General features: G+C 37.6%; 1 protein-coding gene across 4 annotated transcripts in view; it reads right to left on the reverse strand.

Moving 5' to 3' along the window:
* Window positions 1-7510: 7510 nt before the first annotated feature.
* The window catches only part of LOC116986228 (activity dependent neuroprotector homeobox), a 31952-nt gene continuing 18596 nt past the window's right edge, over window positions 7511-20866 (reverse strand). For 3 of the 4 annotated variants that reach the window (XM_033041543.1, XM_033041542.1, XM_033041544.1), the window contains exons 2-7: window positions 19136-19226; window positions 18627-18673; window positions 17457-17530; window positions 14232-14344; window positions 12769-12861; window positions 7511-12250 (exon numbers count right to left, since the gene is read on the reverse strand). In XM_033041543.1, coding sequence (XP_032897434.1) covers window positions 8582-12250; window positions 12769-12861; window positions 14232-14344; window positions 17457-17484 — 3903 coding nt within the window. In that variant the 5' untranslated portion in view covers window positions 17485-17530; window positions 18627-18673; window positions 19136-19226 and the 3' untranslated portion in view covers window positions 7511-8581. The remainder of the gene's footprint in view (window positions 12251-12768; window positions 12862-14231; window positions 14345-17456; window positions 17531-18626; window positions 18674-19135; window positions 19227-20866) is intronic. The other variant, XM_033041545.1, reaches the window with a different exon arrangement.

Raw genomic sequence — 20866 nt, forward strand, 5'->3', positions numbered from 1 at the left:
CCAAAAAGAATTTTCTTGGTGTACCAAATGAATAGGAATACTTTACAATTAACAGCATTTCTGGTTCAGCTATTATCCCAGTCAAGGGTTAAGTTGATTCTTATTTTAATGCTGGCACAATACAAAGCTTAATGAATGCTATATGCAATATTTGGATCAGCACCATGTAGTCATCATTCAAATCATGAAATTTTCTTTAAAGTATTTATTTGGCAAATTAATGGGTATTCATCTCTAAATTACAGTTTAAAGATCACCCACAAATCAATACGAGGAGATCCAAGATGAAATTAGCTCCAGTTGTATCACTTCTGGTTAACTCAAAGAAAAATATGGCATGCCTTAGAAACTCTAATACATTAGAATATTAAATTAGGCCAAGTTAATACTTTAGCTACTTCTCCGATTTCAGACCTTTCACATTACAACTCGAGAGGTTACAATGAAATATTCACATAGAATTAGCAAAATGAAACATTTTGTAGCATGTAGCCCTCCAACAGTGCATTTACCTTGTTTTCTCTTCACTCATAATACGTCACTTTTTAATACAAAAAAATGTACTCAACGACTCATTGTGATGTCCACTAATTACTTCTCATGACCTGTGATGTTTTTAGGTCAACCTTTAAAGTACCTTTCTAATCCCCTCAGATTGATTTTTCCCACTGAAACGGGTTATCGGCCAAATTATAAAACACGAGAGATTTTTACCTTGCTGCCCTGAGCAGAACTTAACTGAATTGGCATTTGGAACTGTTGGCGTCACAGCATATTAAATCCAATATGAAAGGACTGGAGTTTCTTCTTTTTTTCCCCAAGACTTAAGGATAGATGCATGAAATTTCAAACTATTGAACAAGCATTAATTACCAAACAGAAGCATTTGCCGTTTGTCCTCTCTTCTAAACCTTAAAATTGAATGCTTATGTATTTCAAAGTGACTTTTTTGGGGGGATATTACATGGAATACACTGATTGATACGTGGCCATAAAGAATTGATTAGGAGTAAGATGTCGCTAGCTTATAACCTAATGGTATGAACATTGAATTCTCCATGTTTAGGTGCATTCCCCCCATCCTTGGCCTCACCTGGATTTGCGCCTATTCTTCCCGATTCCTTCACAATTCATACCTTTTATCTTTTTCATCTCTAGCCTTTGTCCAACTATTACATGCAAGGTGTCCTACCCAGTCTCTTCCCGCTTTTCCCCTATTTCACCGCAATCAGCTCGAAGGAGGATCCTGACCCGAAACATCACCTATTCATGTTCTTCAAAAACGCTACCCGAGCTGGCAAGTCACTCCAGTATTTTTTTTTTTTTTTTTTAAGAAGTCAATATTTGAGGTGAAGTGAAATAGTTGAAACAAAACCTCAGATCTAGAGAACAAAAGTGTTTGGAACATGTTGCTTCTCAGGCAAGTGACGTTTCCAGATTTAAGAATTTTACACTAATACAGTGCCCTCCATAATGTTTGGGACAAAGACCCGTCATTTATTTATTTGCCTCAGTACTCCACAATTTGAGATTTGTAATAGAAAGAATCACATGTGGTTAAAGCGCACATGGTCAGATTTTAATAACAGCCATTTTCTACATTTTGGTTTCACCATATAGAAGTTACAGCAGTGTTTATACATAGTCCCCCCATTTCAGGGCACTACAAGGTTTGGCAGTCGTGTAAATGAAAGTAGTCATGTTTAGTATTTTGTTGCATATCCTTTGTATGCTGTGATTCATGCACATCACCAGTTGCTGGGTGTATTCTCTGGTGATTCTCGGACAGGCCTTTATTGCAACCATCTTTAGCTTATGCTTGTTTTGGGGGCTAGTCCTCTTCAAGTTTTCTCTTCAGCATATAAAAGGCATGCTCAATTGGGTTCAGATCGGGTGATTGACTTGACCATTTTTTAGCGTTGAAAAACTCCTTTGTTGCTTTTGCAGTATATTTAGGATCATTGTCTTGCTGTAGAATGAACCGCCGGCAAATGTGTTTTGAGGCATTTGTTTGAACTTGAGCAGATAGGGTGTGTCAGAGTTCATTATGGTATGTCAGAGTTCATTATGCTACTACCATCAGTAGTTGTATCATCAATGAAGATAAGTGAGCCAATACCTTCAGCAGCCATACATGCCCAGGCCACAACACCCCCACCACCGTGTTTCACAGATGAGGATGAATGCTTTGGATCTTGTTCTTTCTCTCCTCCATACTTTGCTCTTACCATCACTCTGATAAGCTAATCTTCGTCTCTTCTGTCCACAAGACCTTTATCCAGAACTGTGGTTGCTTTTTTAAGTACTTCTTGGCAAACTGTAACCTGGCCATCCTATTTTTGTGGCTAACCAATAGTTTGCATCTTGCAGTGTAGCCTCTCTATTTCTGTTCATGAAGTCTTCTGCAGACAGTGGTAATTGACAAATCCACACCTGACTCCTGAAGAGTGTTTCTGATCTGTCAGACGGGTGTTTGGGGATTTTTCTTCATTAGAGAGAATTCTTCTGTCATCAGCTGTGGAGGTCTTCCTTGACCTGCCAGTCCCTTTGCGATTAGTAAGCTCACCAGTGCTCTCATTTTTCATAATGATGTTCCAAACAGTTGATTTTGGTAAGCCTAAGGTTTGATTGATGTATCTAACAGTTTTATTCTTGTTTCTCAGCTCATTATGGCTTCTTTGGCTTTCATTGGCACAACGTTGGTCCTCATGTTGATAAACAGCAATAAAAGTTTCCAAATGTGATGGAAAGACTAGATGCTGAGAACTCTTATACTTGCATTAAGGAGGCAATTACAAACACATGTGAAACCATGTGCCCAAACATTATGGTGCCCTGAAATGGTGGGACTATGTATAAACACAGCTGCAATTTCTACACGGTGAAACCAAAATTTGTAAAAATGGCAATTTATAAAATTTGACAATGTGCACTTTACCCACGTTATTTTTGCTATTACAAATCTCAAATTGTGGAGAACAGAGGCAAATAAATAAATGACAGGTCTTTGTCCCAAACATTATGGATGGCACTGTATCTTGTTTTTTTTAATTTGAGGTGAATGCAAGTTTCACGATAAAGAATTGGATAAAACCCAAACATTTTGAAAAATGAAATTAATAGGTGCCTGACAATATAGCATTAATAAAAAACATAAACTTCATTAAGTTACAATGAGAGGTTAAACAGCAGATTGACTGAAAGGAATGGCTAAAGGTAGTTTTAAAGAAATTGTTTCACATAAGCTAGTAACTTGCTTCAAATTGCAAACAACCTGGTTTTAGACTAAGTGCTAAAAATTGATACCAGAGAAAATGAGCTTTTGTTGGGGGATGATTATTGTAACTTTGTCTGCCAAATAATTAATTAAAATATGCATGTCAATTAATATTGATTAGAGAATTAGGGGGGGAGAGAGAGGTAGATCTGCACTTAAGTACGACACAATTACACGGATAAATGAATCAAGGGTGTGTTTACGTAATCTAAATAGTCTGGGGTTTGAAAAGGCATCCTTTGCCAGATTTATGCAGGTACAATTGGATATTCAACAGTGAACGTAGGTCAGAAGCGGAAATATGTATTTAATGTAACTGCATTTTTAATGCAAATAGATTTCATGAATTAGAGGAAAGGGAGTGTGGAAGCAGGTGGTTTGAAGGTACATTCTTGAAAGGTAATTGGTTTATAATAGCGAGAAACAATACTAAAGGGCAGTAAGTAATTGTGATTTTGTAAAATGAATCAGGTATGCGTCAAGCATAAGATCAGTTCATGAGACATAAAAATAGGGATTATAGGCAACTGGCTTGAAGTATGAATCTACCAATCTACTAAAGAGATTATGAATTTCAAAGATTCTCTATGCTTTAAGAGAATGTATTTCTCTTATACGCTACTTCACATTGGGGCTGTGATCCCGAGTGTTGATTTCTCACTACAGTAAAAAAATGTTGTGGCATCTACTTAACAGATCTCTCGGGAGCTTGGGGTCAGGACCACTCATAACCAGTAGACAAGACATTAGGAGTTAAAATGTTAGCAGTTACTCAGTAGACAAGATGGTAATAGAAAAGGGAACCAATACATTTAAACATCAGTCTCATTAATTACATGCCTTGAAGGCAAATGAGCACCTAGGGACCCAACTCATATTTTTCTCCGATACACATTGATCTCTGCTTTCATAACAATCCAGATGGAATCAGGCCTGGTGCCTAATACAGTCCAGCCACATCCAACGATCCAGCTAAAATGTGTACTGAATTGGTCCATCTTTGTACTCAAAGAATCAGGGAAAGGAAACCACTAGAATGAAAGATGACATCAAGGATGCAATTGTAAACTTTATCCAAACTTGGCCATTCTCACTATTGCCCTTATTCCAATCACATGACATGACCCCAAAAGCAGACATTTCTTGCATCAGTTGTTGGAATCAACTGCCAGAGAATCTTAAATTATAACAGCTCATGGGTCCTCTTCCTGATTGGTAGATAATTAGAGTAAAACAATTCCATACAATAATTTTATGTGTTCAGAGAATCCAATGGATTTATCATCAGGCTATCTCCGCCTCAAATAGCTTTGACCGTTGAATTTTGGGCTGGCTGCTGATATTGCCTCCAAGGAATTTGTATTTTTAAATCACTATCTCTGCTCCTCCTACATTACAGTCAACCCAAAACACTCATTCCATGTACTTCTATTTAACCTTCTCAGGAGCATATATCTGCACAAGTAAACAAAATGTGATGCAAGAACAGCTGGATTAGATGCAGACATTACTTTGGAACCACTGGCATTTAGAACTAGTATTTAAGGATGGAAAGGCCTACAAACTGACATACACTGAGAGATGCCACTGTTCATTTTAAAATCTGGAACATTTTCAATTCTAGCAAAAATAGATAATTCTTCAACTCTAATGAGTTGACATTTTGTCTGAACAGATGAAACTGGCATCTGGCATATTACAAGTATGAAGGGAGCATCTATATGTGAAATATTAAGTAGATCAGGCCTATGTTCTAGAATTTAACAGCATGAGTGATGATCTTCTGATACAGACAAGCTCCTGAGGGTTCTGACAAGTAGGCACCGTAGGACTCTTCTGTTATAAGAAATCAGCACTCAGTATCATAGCTCCAGTATGAGATTCTCTTAAAGTACATTCTCTTAAAGCAGGGAATCTTTGAAATTCATAACTTCTTCAGAGCCGTAAAGCCATAGTAAATTTTCAAACTTTGAGAAGAGGCAATGGAGCACCAGACAGGAAAGTGGAATCGAAGCGGTGATCAGATCACCTGCGCACCTCTAATTATTATGTACAGCAGGAGAATGACTGGTTTAAGTTAATCAGTTTTTGGCCGTTAGAGGCAAGTTTTGATTGAAGAATATTGAAGACACATTGATAGGACCAGCCATGATCACATTGAATGGCAGTACTGGCTCGAAGGGCCAAATGGCCTACTCCTGAACCTAGTCTATTGACAGAGTTTGTCTCTTCCGCTGCAACACACGCAGTTTCAGTTTAATGCATCGTTAAAGAACAGGATTTTTACAAATGTGCAATTGAACTACTTAAATCAGTTCAGCTAGTTCAAATACATGAAGTCACATATTTCCCTCCAAATACTTGAGAAACTTCAATCAACCCCCTTGGAAGCTTATTCAATACATTTATTCATAGCCATTTACCTAATTATAGGTATTTTCACCTAATTGCACAGTGCTCTTGTATATTTGGTGACAGTGTCTCAAATAAGCAGAAGTTTTTGCCCAGTGTGCTTTGATTTATTCAGCACAATCCGTCTAAAATTGATTAAACTCACACAAATGACACAAGGAGCTTCAAGCTTTCAAGGCAGCTCTTCAACTTATGTTTAATTAATCCTGGTATATAAATTGTAGTTTCCTTTGTTACAGCTAACAAACTCATTTCAGAATGATTCTATACAGACCAATCGATGTAACCATGTTACCTTATGAAACTTTATATTCAATTTTCTATTTCAGTTCTTTGTGACTCTTCGAGCAAAAGGATTTGGAATATGTCACCAAACCACAATGTAGTTATTTTCTTAGACTCTCACTGCAGCTCCAGCCAGTTCTATGACTTCTGGAATAATGTCAAAATTATCCACTAAGTTATGTCGGCATGCTGCATACCACTTAGCGTACAAACTTATTTCAGATGCATTGGTTCCTCAAATACATTTTGTGTGCAATCCCGTATGTCTGCACTGGCCTTTTACAACTGAACCCATTCCTTGATGCTATAAAGTAAATGTTAATCTAGAACTGAGTCAGAGGGCAAAGTGTTAGCAATGGTACTTGAGTTTGACACTATTTAAGAATCATACAAATTCTAACCCGAAAAGCAGTCAACATTAAGGGTGGGACATTCCAAGCAGCATTGCTCACAATTAGAAAGTGAAATTTACAGATGTATTCAGCAAAATATACAAGAGGAACACAAAATACACCACTGTCTTATACAACCATGACACTATATTATATAACAATATATACCTTAATGAATAAAGAATCAGGACAATTTACAAGTGTAATCTTAATCCATATGAACTGTAAGCAGATTTAGAATTTAAAATGTACACTAAATAGAGTAAATTATACTCCATTATTAAAATCACAAGATTAAGAGTTAATTAAAATTTCTTATTAAAAATATTCAGATAGATAAACCCCTGTACTAGCAGTTACTACTATAATGAACTTTGAAAAGTAGGCCCCAACAGCCTATCCATATGATGCAAACTACACCCCCACCCGAATGTATTTCTCAAACTTTGACTAATGATCTGGTAACTGTAGCTTCTAATGTTGCAAGTGGGGAATTCAAATTCACTGCCTAAATATTTATTTGTATATTAAATTCTGAATTTGTCAGGATTCTTAAATGCTTCCCTTGCAAAAACTTGCAGATCATAAACAAGCATGTTTTATACAGAAGTAAGCATCTGTTAAATTGAATGGATTATCTGAAATTGAATTGCTTTTACAATCTCAATAACATGAAATCAAATGCCGATCAACAATCTTAATAGATCTTGAGAAAAGCGGAAGACATCCACTCAGACTTGAATTAAAGTCTATCTTCAAAATTGAAGTACAAATTAATGTATTAACATTTATCCATGCTAGACTGCATGGTATCCAACTTTACACAAAGTTACACAGCCACTGGATTACTGAATTATTACAACTAATTAGTCATGAAGCAACAACATTATAAGCAATTACAGCTCACAGCATGTGCACTGAATGTATACACATTAAATTAATGAAACTAGGAATGCAACAGTAATTTAAGATGCACCCCCCCACCAAAATCAAAAGTAAGCAGTCATTTTGTTGCTTCAAAATGATTTATGAACTGTAACATATCCAATATATTATCGAGAACTTACAAAACAGCCTGTATTTGAGGTTTACTAAGTTAAGAAATACTGCTAAACTTAATTAATGGGTCTTTATGAAACTGATATAGGGGACTGCATTTTATTAAAACTGTCCACTATTTCAAGTACATAATGTAAAATGCATGTAAATATCATACACAATAAAGTACGATAAAGCATTTTATTTTCCAGAAGTGTAAATGAAAAGTACAAAGGAAAATAAAGATCACAAAAATGAAATTTACTACACACACTATTACATAGATGATACAATGTATACAAACACCATAAAGGTGTTTATCCCTAACATATAACCTTGAAATAGGCAAAACCAGGCATTTCTAAATATTTGCCATGTTTTACCCAATTCACCATGTGCGCTGATCCAAAACACAAATTAGTGAATCAGCATATTATGAATTTCATTCCTAGTTCTGTAAGTAATTTAGATTGAAGGGAGATTTTAAAAATGCATTAACATTTGAAATGCCAGTAACCATCAATATTGGAGCAAAGGATACATTAAACAGCAATTTGCCATATTACAGCAAGGCCAGTTATTATGTTCAGTAAGCTACTGGCCAAATGCTACCAAAGTTGTATAAGGATATGTGCAATAAAAACTAGTTTTATAATAATGTTGACAGACACTACAGCACAACCTCCTTCAAGCAGTTATCAAGTGAACTAAATGCTGCGTTTATTTAACAGCAGGGGCATCACTAAAAAAAGGTGAATCATACAGTAAATCTAGAACAAGTACACAAGACCTATACGATAAGCTTCACTTAGAATGGCTCTAAAACTGTAGAAATATACATTCCAGCTACGCAGACTGAGTAAATGAATATAACAAACTTAAAGGTCTTATTGAAATCTATAGTACATTACACTGTTAACCAGTAAGTACATGTTGGCCTTTCACTACCATGGGTAAATGAGAAAACATTTAGAAAGTAAATTACAATGCCACTTTTGTACAACTGTAAAGCATCCCGAGGGCAACTTGCAACAAAACTAGTTACATTTTACTGCCCCCCCAACCCCATCTGTAATTCTGTACCTTTGAATTGTCCTTCAAATTTTATACACAGGCTTCTTTCATTTTAAGATACTGCACACATTTCACAGCAAGAGACTCCAAAACAAGTCAAACTTTATGCAGGTTGACTACTTAGCCCAACACCCGATGAAGAGCTGCAAACAGGTTCTGCTACATTATCGGAGAGGCCATCGTTTGACTGATCAAGGAGTTGATCCAGCTCCTCACCTTCACTATCTGCCGTGTTACCTTGCCAATCCAACAATGGATTGGACAAACTCTCCTCATTTTCTGGTGAAACATTCTTCCATTCAGGCTGTTCTTTGGACCACTTTTCTCCTTCATTTTGGAATGGTGCTCCACTCCACTCACCTGGCCCCGCTCCCCAATTTTGTTCATCGTTTTCCAATACAGCTTTTGTTTTCGAGGTCCGAGTGGGCTCCTCCTCCTCTTCACTTTGGGATACATCATCTGTCCAAGGTCGTTTGATCCAAAATTCTTGCTTCAGTTCAGATGAAACATCTTCCTGATCAGAAGCATGCGGCGATGCTAGTCCATCCTCAGTTGGTGAAGCAACATCTTTGCATTCAGAAAGTTGTTCTGAATCTTCACTTTCTGAGTCTTTATCTTTTGATTCTAAAGATGGCGCAGGATATTGCTCCTCATCCATATTTGACACATCATCCTTCAACTCTAATGATGCAGTTGCCGGAAATGCAGGTTTTTGCAATTCATTGTTTAATTCTTCAGGAACCATTTCAGAAGTTTCTTCCCTGCTCGGCAAACCACTCATTTCACTTGATGACAAATCTTCACCAACAAAAGCATTTGTTGCATTTTCCTCCATATTATCAGGACTCGTATTTATAGGACTTGCTTCCACCATCTCAGCACTCATGTTCGATGGGCTTTCCTCCACCATCTCAGCACTCATGCTTGAAGGGCTTTTTTCCACCATCTGGGAACTCAAATCTAAAGCACTTCCCTCCACCATATCAGAACTTACATTCGAAGGGCTCTCTGTTGCCATCTCAGAACTCATATTTGAAGGACTTTCCTCCACCATCTCAGTGCTCTTGATTGAAGGACTTTCCTCCACCACCTGAGCACTCAAATCCAATGGTGTTCCCTCCTCCATTGCAGAGCCGGCATTTGAAGGTCTTTCTTCCACCTGAGTGCTCAAGTCTAAAGCACTTCCCTCCACGTTTTCTGAACACAGGTTCACAGTTCTTCCTTTCATCTTTCCCAAGTTTGGATTTGGATTTTCCTCCATTTGGGGGCTCAAATCTAAAACAGTTCCCTCCAATTTTTCCGGTCCCCGAATCAAATCTCTTCTCCCTTTTCCCAGTTTCTGATTTACTTTTTCTATGCTTGGTTTTAAAGTAACAGATTCTTTGCCAACTATTTCTGTGTTCTTTAGTATATTCCAAGTCGCCCCAAAGTCCATATTGTGCTTTACTTTTCGTGTCTCCATCATGTTAAATCCAAGCAATACTTTAGGCCTGTACTTCTCGCAATCTCGAACACATTTCTTCCTCTTATTGCTAAAGTGGGAAGCAATATCAGATTTCCACAACCATAAGCCAGCTGCCAACTTTTCAATTTCCCTTCTGCTTGGGTAAGGTTGTTTGTTAAAATAGTTTGTAAGGAACATTTTTCTGGCCTCATAGGACTCATCCTCATAACCCTTGGGATCAATAGCTAAAGCTACTGGCTCCTCCGGTTTATCGTCTCCCGGGGTTAAACCCTGAACAGGTTCTTCACCATCCAATTTCCTTTTTTTCATTAAAGCAAAGTCCCCATATGCATACTCATATTCTCGCTTCATGGGCATTACACTTGGCGAGTGTGTTACCTTGGCATGAGTAAGGCTCCGATCCTGACCATTTTGTGTTTTTCCAACACCTCTACAGTGCACCAGATGCAATGTTATGGTTGAAGCTGTCATGTTACTCGTGTAGACTCCCAAACAGTGAATGCACTTATAGGTAAGCTTTTTCTCCACCGGATGAATTGTTTGTATCACCTGATGCCGTTCCCTCAGATGGTGCGCCAAAGCATCAGATATTGGGCCCTTCAAAATAGAAAAGCACAACGGACAAAGGGTTTTGCCCACATCATTTTTATAGGGTATCTGGGTTTGAGGTATAGAATTCAAATCTGGCTTTATTCTAGATTTGACCTGTGGTTTTGGCTGCTGCAGCTGCCCTTCTGGCTTTCTAAAACCCAAGTTCTGATTCTGGGGCCGATAATTTGTATTCTCCACCGAGGTACTCTCAGATGTACTGTATGTAGTAACATGGAGCTGTATATTACTGCGACTACCTTTCTGTGTAGACAGATCAAAAGTTAACGTTGATTCAGTCTTGGGTCCCACTTCTTCATCAATGTGAAGGATTCTTACATGTTCAGCCATCTTGTCAACATCATTGAAAGTGGAACGACAGTGGGGACACGAGAGTCCATGGATAAGCATATGGTTAAGCAGTGTTTCACTGGGTAAATAGCGATTACAGTAGAGACATTTGCTTGTGAAACTGTTGATCTTCTGAATGTAATTAGCTACAGCCTGGATCTTTTCAGCTTTATGCTCCTTTTCAAAGTGTATGCTGTACACACTTTCTGGAAAAAGCTCATTACACATTGTGCAAATCTTCCACTTCTGAGCAGCAGACCCTGCTAACGCAGGGCTCTGGTTAGCAGAATTAGTTGGGGAAGTTAGTGACTTTACTGCTGAAGCAGATAATCCTTGCATCCTCTGAGCTTGAGAAATATTGTACTGTGACTGTTTCATTGATCCACTATTACCAGTCATGCTTCCCGACTGAACATTATATTGCATCTGCGATGCTCTCCTCTGTTCACCGGCACCAACTCCATATTGTCGCCCATTGCCACCAGAGATCAACTGCTTTACTGTTTGTGGTCGCTGCTGCATAGAAACTGGTAAACCACCTGGCAGTGGGAGCCTCATTTGTTGACCCAAAGAATAATTATGTGCCATCGATGAAACCGCATACTTTGGTGGCAGACGACCACCACCCGACATAAGATTGACAGCCGAATTCTGTGCATTTTTTGACATGGATGCACGATTCATATTCTGCTGCATTGAACCTTTCCCACCCTGATAATTTCCAGCAGCTAAAGCCTTGTCATGTGGCTTTGGTGCTATCAGCATCAAGGGTTTTGATCTTGGAACAACCACATTAGTATGCCCTATCATAGCTGTTACTTGGTATCCTATTCGTTCATGGTCTTCAATAACATGCTGCACCAAGGCTTCGTAAGTTTTGGGTATGAAGAGACAACGTTTACAATGCACAGTCCCATCCTCTCTTCCATTAGTGGCAGAAAATGTTCCATTCACTGACTTGTCTGCTGTTCTTGCCACATAAGGGGCTGCCACATGCTGAAAATGTTCCCTGTAAATATGCTTCCTGACAACATCATAAAGGGGATCACGATAAGTACACTTCTTGCAGTAATAGACTGCTTGTTCCACACTGTCACCATGCTTCAATTTAAGACTGCTATCCTGTTTTGACTTTTCATGGTGTGCATTCTTGCCTCCGGTAGGTACTTTCCAGAGAGGAACATGAAATATTTTGATATGGGTCTCCAAGGTCTTTCTGTCGGCATTGTAGGGACAATAAGGGCAATTAATGAGGATTTTGTTTTCAAAATCTTCACTATGAACATTTCGGAAGTGGCTTTTGTAGGCAGAAAAAAATTTGGATGCAAAAGGACAAGCACTGCAGCAAAATGGTTTTGTCCGATAATCCTGAAAAAAACAAAAATGTTTAGGTCATATTGCAATGTAAATCAATCTAATATTACTTCATTTATGATTTAAACAAAACTATTAGAATACTGTAAATTGCATAAATATAGATACACAATATTTTTTTCAATTTTAGAAGTTTAATTTTTAAATTCCCTACCAAAAACTGCTCTAAATCAGTTATCTATTATTTAGCCATGATATAGTTTTAGTGTCTACACAAGAATAGTACAGATACTACTTTACAAGTTGTGTTGATACTACAGTTAGCAGTGAGACTTGAGACAACTGAATACATATATACAACATATTTCAACTGCACTAAACTACAATTCACATATACAGAGAGATACATCAAATGTCTTGAACTGCCGGTACAGTGGATTTACCAACACAATCATCGTACCATTAGTTAAAAAATTGCAGATAAAGATCTTCCATTTAACTAGTTATAGCTGCATCACAGATGTAACCATAACTTAACCGTCAATATATTCAAAATCTGAAATAAAACCAACCTGCAGCTTTGTGGAAGAAGGATCCCAAAGCGAGACATCATCCCAGGTAGTGTTTTTTAGATAGAAATCATTTGGTTCAAACTGTTTAAAATCCTGGAATAACAGCAATTATACTATTGAATTCATTGGTTCTTAAAAACCTTTCCTGAAGCTTTGTCAAAACAATGTTCTTACAATTTCTATATTTACACGCAATATAAATCATCCTATAAAACTGTAAGCAGCAAAATGATACAAACTTCAATTCTCAAAATGCAGTATTACTTCAGTAGTAATTTGTCCAATAGTTGCAAATTCAATGCCAAAGCATTCAACTGCTGTCACAGCAGGAGTGGCCAGACAAATAACAATGCATCTTATAGTAAAGCATGATTATCACTCATTCCCTGGCAAATTTTTGTCCCTAGAGTGCAATTCCAACTCCCCTTTTAAAGCCTTGTATAATCTTTTACAGGGCTCTTACGGTCACTGTTCCAGGTTATAAATATACACTTATTCAACCGAGGTTACATTTCTACAAATTAATAATAGTCTATTTGCAACCCACCAATATTTTATGCAAGATTACTATTATTCCCCTATATATTCTATCCAAATTTGAAATTTGTGCCACCTTGTCTTTGAAGCATTGCTTCTAAGTACAGTTCACTACTTTCTATATTAAAACAGTCATGGTTTTATATATCTTCAATCTTCTTCTCAACCGCCAATGCTCTGAAAAGAGTAATCCAAACTTTAAGTCTAACATCAGCCTGGAATCTTTTTTTTTTTTTTTTTTTTAATATAACAGTCTTGGATCTACACAACCTCTCTTAACAGTAGTGGCCAGAATTGGATACAATCCTCTTGTTGTGGCCAAACAAATAACGTATACCCTGTCCTCATCAACTTGTGGGGATCTTATGCAGTTTTCCTGCGTTTACATTCTTTGCCATAAACTTTACTCACCACTCCATCAATGCATAACAATACATCAAGAACAATGCCATTTGATCTACACCGTCTCATTCTTTCTGTCAATTACTTTATTTAATTGTATTAAATTCTATCTGCCACTTCAATGTGGCAGGGTGGCACAATTCCACATTGTGCCACCCTGTCTTCTTGCAGTCTCCTACTTTCTTCGTCACTGTTTACCATCATTTCAAGTTCTGCATTATTAGAAAATATTTGCAATTTTACCCTACATATCCAGATCCAACCAACACTCGTGGCGTTATGGAATAAATTTAGTAAAGCTCTGTAATAATTTGTCATCCAGAAGAGCATCCTTTTATCACATCAGAATAACATCTCCCTACCGAAGCAATTTCTACAACTTAAGAACAGCAAATTCTGGACCATCATATAATAAATGTAATAATTGCCTTAACTTGCTATGTTCATTTTGAAATGCTAACAAAATCCTGGTACAATTAGGATGTGATATAATTTTAACCCCTTCCAAAATACATTCTACTTACCTCGATATGGTCTTTACAATAATCTAACCCGATATCAGTAAGGATTTTTTTCACTGTTTTACGAGCTTTTCTTAGATTTGCAAGGTTGTTAACAGGAAGCTGGTACATAGTTTCTGTTCAAACCAAAAAGAGCACAGGTAAGCCCCGGTGGAATTATTTTCAAAATAAGGTTAAATTACCAACTACTTATATCATTAAGCAAACCAAGTGAAACCACCGTAGGAATGAAATCTATTTATTTATTTATTTAAATCTTTATTTCACGCAGAATAAAAGGCGTGTGAAACAGCATACAAAAAAACAAAACTAGAATATTTATAAAGTGTCATAAACAATATCTATAAATAAATGAAATCGTATGTGTCCGAAAAGGAGCAGGAAGAAGCCAAAGCTTATTAATTATCTTATACAAATTTAGCAGCTATATGTACACCAGCAGCTATATGTGCACCAAATTATTTACATTTATACACTAATAAAATATTTACAAACCCATACGAAAAAAGAGAAAAGAAAAGAAAAAACCCTCATATACTATACAGTATATCTTAGTCATATTTACAAATAAATATACATGTGCATTTTCTTTGTTGTGTATGGATTTCTTCAAATGCTTAATATCCCATTCCATTAACGACTATGTTCAAATTTCATACCAGATTCCACTTTACTTGTGAACTGATCAATCAAGCTTAAGAGGTAAAAATGAGCAGGCCAGCAATAGATTTGTATAACACCGATGAATTCTGAAATCATGGAAATGACCGATGAAGTCTCTCAAGGGGATCTGATCCAGAAGATTAAGACCCATTGTGACTTGGTCATTTGGATTCAGAACTGACTCAGAGGACAGAGGGTTGTGGTGGAAAGGTTGGAAGTCTGAGACCAGCTGAAATTACACAGGTATGTGCTAGGGCTATGGTGTTTCTGAAAAATATACAAACTAGGATATTCATGTAAATGTTTAAGAAGGAACTGCAGATGCTGGGAAATCGAAGGTAGACAAAAGAGCTGGAGAAACTCAGCGGGTGAGGCAGCTTCTATGGAGCAAAGGAACTAGGCAACGTATCGGGCCGAAACCCTTCTTCCATTCAGAAGAAGGGTTTTGGCCCGAAACGTTGCCTATTTCCTTCGCTCCATAGATGCTGCCTCACCCGTTGAGTTTCTCCAGCACTTTTGTCTACCTATTAATGTAAATGGGTTGGTTAGTAGGTTTGCAGATTACACCAAAACCAGTGAAGTGAGGAAGGCTGCCAAAGTATTCATTGCCTTATAAGATCAGCTATAGTAATGTACGGAGAAAAAGCAGATGGAGTTTAATCCGACCAAGCACAAGGTGTAGCATTTTGGGGGGGTCAAATGTATGGGGAAAGTATACAGTTAATGGTAAGAGCCTTAACTGCATTGTTATACAGAGGGATCTTGGGGTTCAAGTCCATAGTTCCCTGAATGTATTAACACATGGATAAAGGCGGCATATGGTTTGCTCAACTTCATCAGTCAGGGCATGAGTGTGTGCAGTTTGATAGGGGTCTGGTTAGCTCGCATTTGCAATATCGTGCGCAGTTCTGATTGCTCCATTACTAGGACATGAAGGCTTTGTCGAGGACACAACAGATTTACTGGGATGCTGCCGTGATTAGAGGGTATTAGCTAGAAAAGGTTGGACAAGCTTGGATTATTTTCTCTGGAGAATCATTATTTTCCAGGGGACACCCGACACATAGGTATGTAAAAAAATGTGAGAGGCATAGATAGGGTAGACTCTATCCCTTTTCTCCCCTTGGTCGAAATGTCAAACTTTAAAGTGAGACAGGCAAAATTTAAATGAGATGTGCAGGGCACATTGTTTATTTTATTTTATAGAGTGTGGTGGGTTGCCTGAAACGATCTGTCAAGAGTGAAAATAGGGGTAGGTATTCTAATGCCCCGTCCCACTTTTAGGAAACCTGAACGGAAACCTCTGGAGACTTTGTGCCCCACCCAAGGTTTCCGTGCGTTCCCGGAGGTTTTTGTCAGTTTCCCTACCTGCAACCACACGGAAACCTCGGGTGGGGCGCAAAGTCTCCAGAGGTTTCCGTTCAGGTTTCCTAAGCGGGACAGGGACATAATAATCTTTTAAGAACCTTTGATCTGCTGGATTCCAGAGCCTCGACCGCAGGAGGCAATTTCAACCCACCGATCGGCCGCATAGGTGCCAATGAGGTTGAGATCGGTCCCCTCAACCAGCCTGGGCACATTTTCGGTGGGGATTTCTGGAAGGGGGGTTCAAGTGTGCTCTCGTGGGTTTTTTCCCCCAGTTTAAAGGAAGTGCCAGACCACCAGTTATCAGAAAATCAATGGTGGACCTGTAGTAGCAGGACTGTGAAACATCCACAAACAAAGGGAATATCACATCAAACTAAACATCTTAGGCTTTATGATAACAATGCTCTGTGGAGCACACACAACAGGTATGTATTGATATAAAATTGTAGGGGAGAATTCAAAGTGCTGGAATAACCCAACAGATCAGGCATCATGTCTGGGGGACATGGATAGGTGACATCTTGGAATGCCGCCTACCCATGTCCGCCAGAGATGCTGCCTGACCTATTGAGCAACCAGCACTTTGTGTTCTACGCAAGATTCCATCATCTGAAGCTCCTTGTAACCGACTCAGAAAGTTGTCTGACAGAAAATAATAATAATTAAAGAAAAGAAAACGATGTTCAAGATTTCGTTAATTTTCAGACCTCTCAACTGTTATATTTTAAGAAATTAAAAAGCATTTAATTCTGTGTCTGTGTCTAACTGTTCCAAGATTTGCTAGAGTGCAGTGAACTCAAATAAACCTGGTAGAATTCAGGGTCTGGATTCATGCATGAAGAATGGTAATTTTGTTGATGTGGCACAGCTATACAAGTAATTTTGAAACCAAACCCAGAGATGGGGGTTAAACAGTGGATTATTCACATGCACCTAATATTACTACACACACCAGGAAATAACTTAAATCCATACTTTTACCAATGCCCCTTAAATCAAATCTCCACCATGTCTCAACATGACAGTTCTCTGATAAGATTTCCCAAAATTCAACAGAACCCCCAATATCACTCTAATATTTCCATAAATATTGGTAGGAGGAATCAAAAGGCAGATTATTTAAATGGCAAGAACCTGCAAATGAGTCAAGTTCAGAGATTTAATTATTGTAGTGCACAAATGAAGGAGTTGTGTTACCAATAAGCTGCACCGATTGAGTCTGCATTCCTTGGAGTGTAGAAGAATGTTGGTTGACCTTCCTCAAAAAGATCCTAAGAGGTTGGACAGGGAGGATTTAATTATTTTCATAAGTGGAAGTCACAAACTATGGGGACATCCCCACAAAATAAAGGGCTGGTAAGTTAAATTAAAATGCAAGGAGATTTTAAGCGCAGTGAAGTTCTGGAATGCTCTGTTACAGAGGTTGAGGATAGCCAGACCATTAGATATCTATTGTGGACAATAGACAATAGGTGCAGGAGTAGGCATTCGGCCCTTCAAGCCAGCACCGCCATTCAATGTGATCATCCACAATCAGTACCCCGTTCCTGCCCATATCCCGACTCCACTTTCTTTAAGATCCCTATCTAGCTCTCACTTGAACGTATCCAGAGAACCAGCCTCCACCGCACTCTGAGGCAGAGAATTCCACACTCACAACTCTGTGTGAAAAAGTGTTTCCTCGTCTCCGTTCTAAATGGCTTACCCCTTATTCTTAAACTCTGGCCCCCGGTTCTGGACTCCCCCAACATCGGGAACATGTTTCCTGCCTCTAGCGTGCCCAAACCCATAATAATTTTATGTTTCAAGAAGATCCCCTATCATCCTTCGAAATTCCAGAGTATACAAGCCCAGCCGCTCCATTCTCTCAGCATATAACAGTCCCGCCATCCCGCAAATTAATCTTGTGACTTGTGATTGACAAATATTGGAAAGATCAAGGAATTGAGGGTTATAGGGAACTGACACAGAAGAGGTACAAGGCAACCTCTTGGCTATCATATTTAATGGTGGGGCAAGCTTGAGCTCCTTCCTTCATTGTTTTCTTGAAATCTCTTTTGAATACTCATTCATGAGAAGTGAATTAAGTTCCAAATTGTAACAAGTGGAGTTTAGACTCCAGGAAGTTACAGAAACCAGAATTAGAGAACAGTTTGCACCCCCTGGAGGCCACACACACACAATATATTAAATATTACTGATGCGGAAAACTGCAAATAAAGTAATGAAATACTGGAAATACTCCAGTGGATCAGCATTAGCGGAGAGCATTAAAGTTAATGTTTTACATTGAGAATATTTCTTTAAATACCTGAATCAGCAAAAGTCTGTATTTTAGATGCCAATACATTGAATAAACCATCTCACCTGAACTTTTGTCCCCAGATTTAACAGTTTGTGGATGAAGGGGATCTCTGTAGGAAACAAAGTACAACTTTTGAATGGACAAAATGTCAAAACAACTAATTGTCAGCATGAAAATTAAAAGGCTAATCAGAAAGAGAAATATGTAATAAATTGTTCAAACGTTGGCAATTTGAGATAGCCTATTTACTATCAGTTGGGCAGTTACAACAGATGCTTCATAAGAAACATTTTTGGTGAGCACGCCTGACATTCCAGGTTGCATATTTGATATTTTAAATAATCTGAAAATGATTTGAAGTAATTCCAGGTAAGAAAAGATATTCTACAGAAGATATCAGATAATATAATAGATATCAGGGAATTTGCAACCTGTTTAGTGGATTACAGATTAAATTTTACACATTTACATTTGGAAATTTAGATTAAAAAGATCACCTAATTAAACAATCAAATAAACTCAAATAAATTAGAGCTTTCTGTCTAAAGGAAATGGCTAAAGGAAAGTATACCTTCAATCGATGTTAATTTGGTGCACAATTTCTCTTTTCCTTCGCCCTCAATTGTATCATGCCACTGATCAGTCTTTTCCAACCAAGCAATCTAGGTAAATGAGATTGAAACATGCATTATAAATATTTGTTATTTAAAAATATTCTCAATCCAAGTTGCCATGCAGAGTTGATTTATTAGCAAAGTTTTTACAATGGTCCATAAAACCTGCACAATTGTAAAACCCTTATTATGCCTAGACTCAAATTGAAAGTGGATTAATATTTTAAAACATCTTAATTTGAGGTTTTTTAAACTGCATTTAGTCGCTATGTATGAAAAGGTAGATTTTTTTGTGATGTATGAAAGGAGTTACGCATATCCCGTCCAAGTCACTGTAACCAAACACTGCAATGTAAAAAATAACTGGATAAAAGCAAGAAAATGTTATGGAAGAAAAACTTAAGGGTCAAAGTTGCTTCATCATACACAAGCTCCAACTGCTCTGCCACAAACAATATGAACGACAGTTTACAAGCTTAGGTCATCTTGAGTCAGATTTTGATTTGCAAACTGTGCATAAGGGAAGATATATCCATTAACTGATAGATCAGTGGAGCTGCTCAACAAAATTGAAATGTTGTGAAATCAGACCTGACATAAGAGTCAATATTTCTCCATCCATACTAAAATACATCACCTGAACATAAATATCAACAAAATGTGCAATGCCACACAGAAAAAGATAAAAATGGCCACGTTTGGAAAATTAAATACACTCATTACAACCAAAGAGGTGTAAAATGGTTGACGGAGTTAAAAAAAATAAATATGCTTGAATGTCAGCGAGTGTCCATTAGGTATCTGCAATTACATTCACTATGAAGCAAAATATAAACTTTTAATATGCAATTATACAGATGCATTCACTGGGTCAATAATATGAACAAACTGGGGCATATAACATTTTCACTTTTACTCAGCCGTTATTTCTGCAAAATCTAGGATGTAGAACGACCATTTTTGTGAGTAAAGCACACTGTAAATAACAAATATTTAACACATTTTTCTGAGTGAAAAAAGTTAGAAGCCTGCCGTTTTGATATTACACAAGTTTAGCTCAACCCACAAGTTGTTTGAGACAGGCCTATTCTCAAAATATATAATTTCCTTTCTTTTCCTGCATTTTATTTCAATTTACATTGCCATTTAGATATCTCACCATCTCATGGGTAGCAAACACTTTTTTTGGGTGAAATACCAGGAGTGAAAGTATAGTTTAAGCATACCAATGTTATTAGCTAGTGAGAAAATTACTTTGTTTAACAGCTTGCTCAACATATAATAGCTCAGCCATGGCAATGACAATAAAGTAGAATTACACCATTCCTTCAGTTTGGCAGGAAAATTTCCCCCCACAATTACAATGTTGATGTCACAAGTAAGATGGATGCAGCGAGGGAAGCATAACAAAGAATTAGAGAAACAGCACACTGGAGATACACCAAACTGAAGAAGAAAGTACAATTCAACCTCGTGCAGTGATTTATATATAGAACAGCTAATAAAAAATAGCACAGATTAAGAACATCTAAAATGTGTTAAGGCCCCCAAAGTGGATCCTTCTCCATTGCAAATTTGTACAGAAAAATATGTTTTGCAAAAATGCAAAACTGCATTTTACCTTGCAATTTACAGTTTAGTAAGGACATTATTGCATAGTCAGTCCTCTTGCTTACCAGCAAGGATTA

Source organism: Amblyraja radiata, chromosome 23 (assembly GCF_010909765.2).
Source record: "Amblyraja radiata isolate CabotCenter1 chromosome 23, sAmbRad1.1.pri, whole genome shotgun sequence".
NCBI lineage: Eukaryota > Metazoa > Chordata > Chondrichthyes > Rajiformes > Rajidae > Amblyraja > Amblyraja radiata.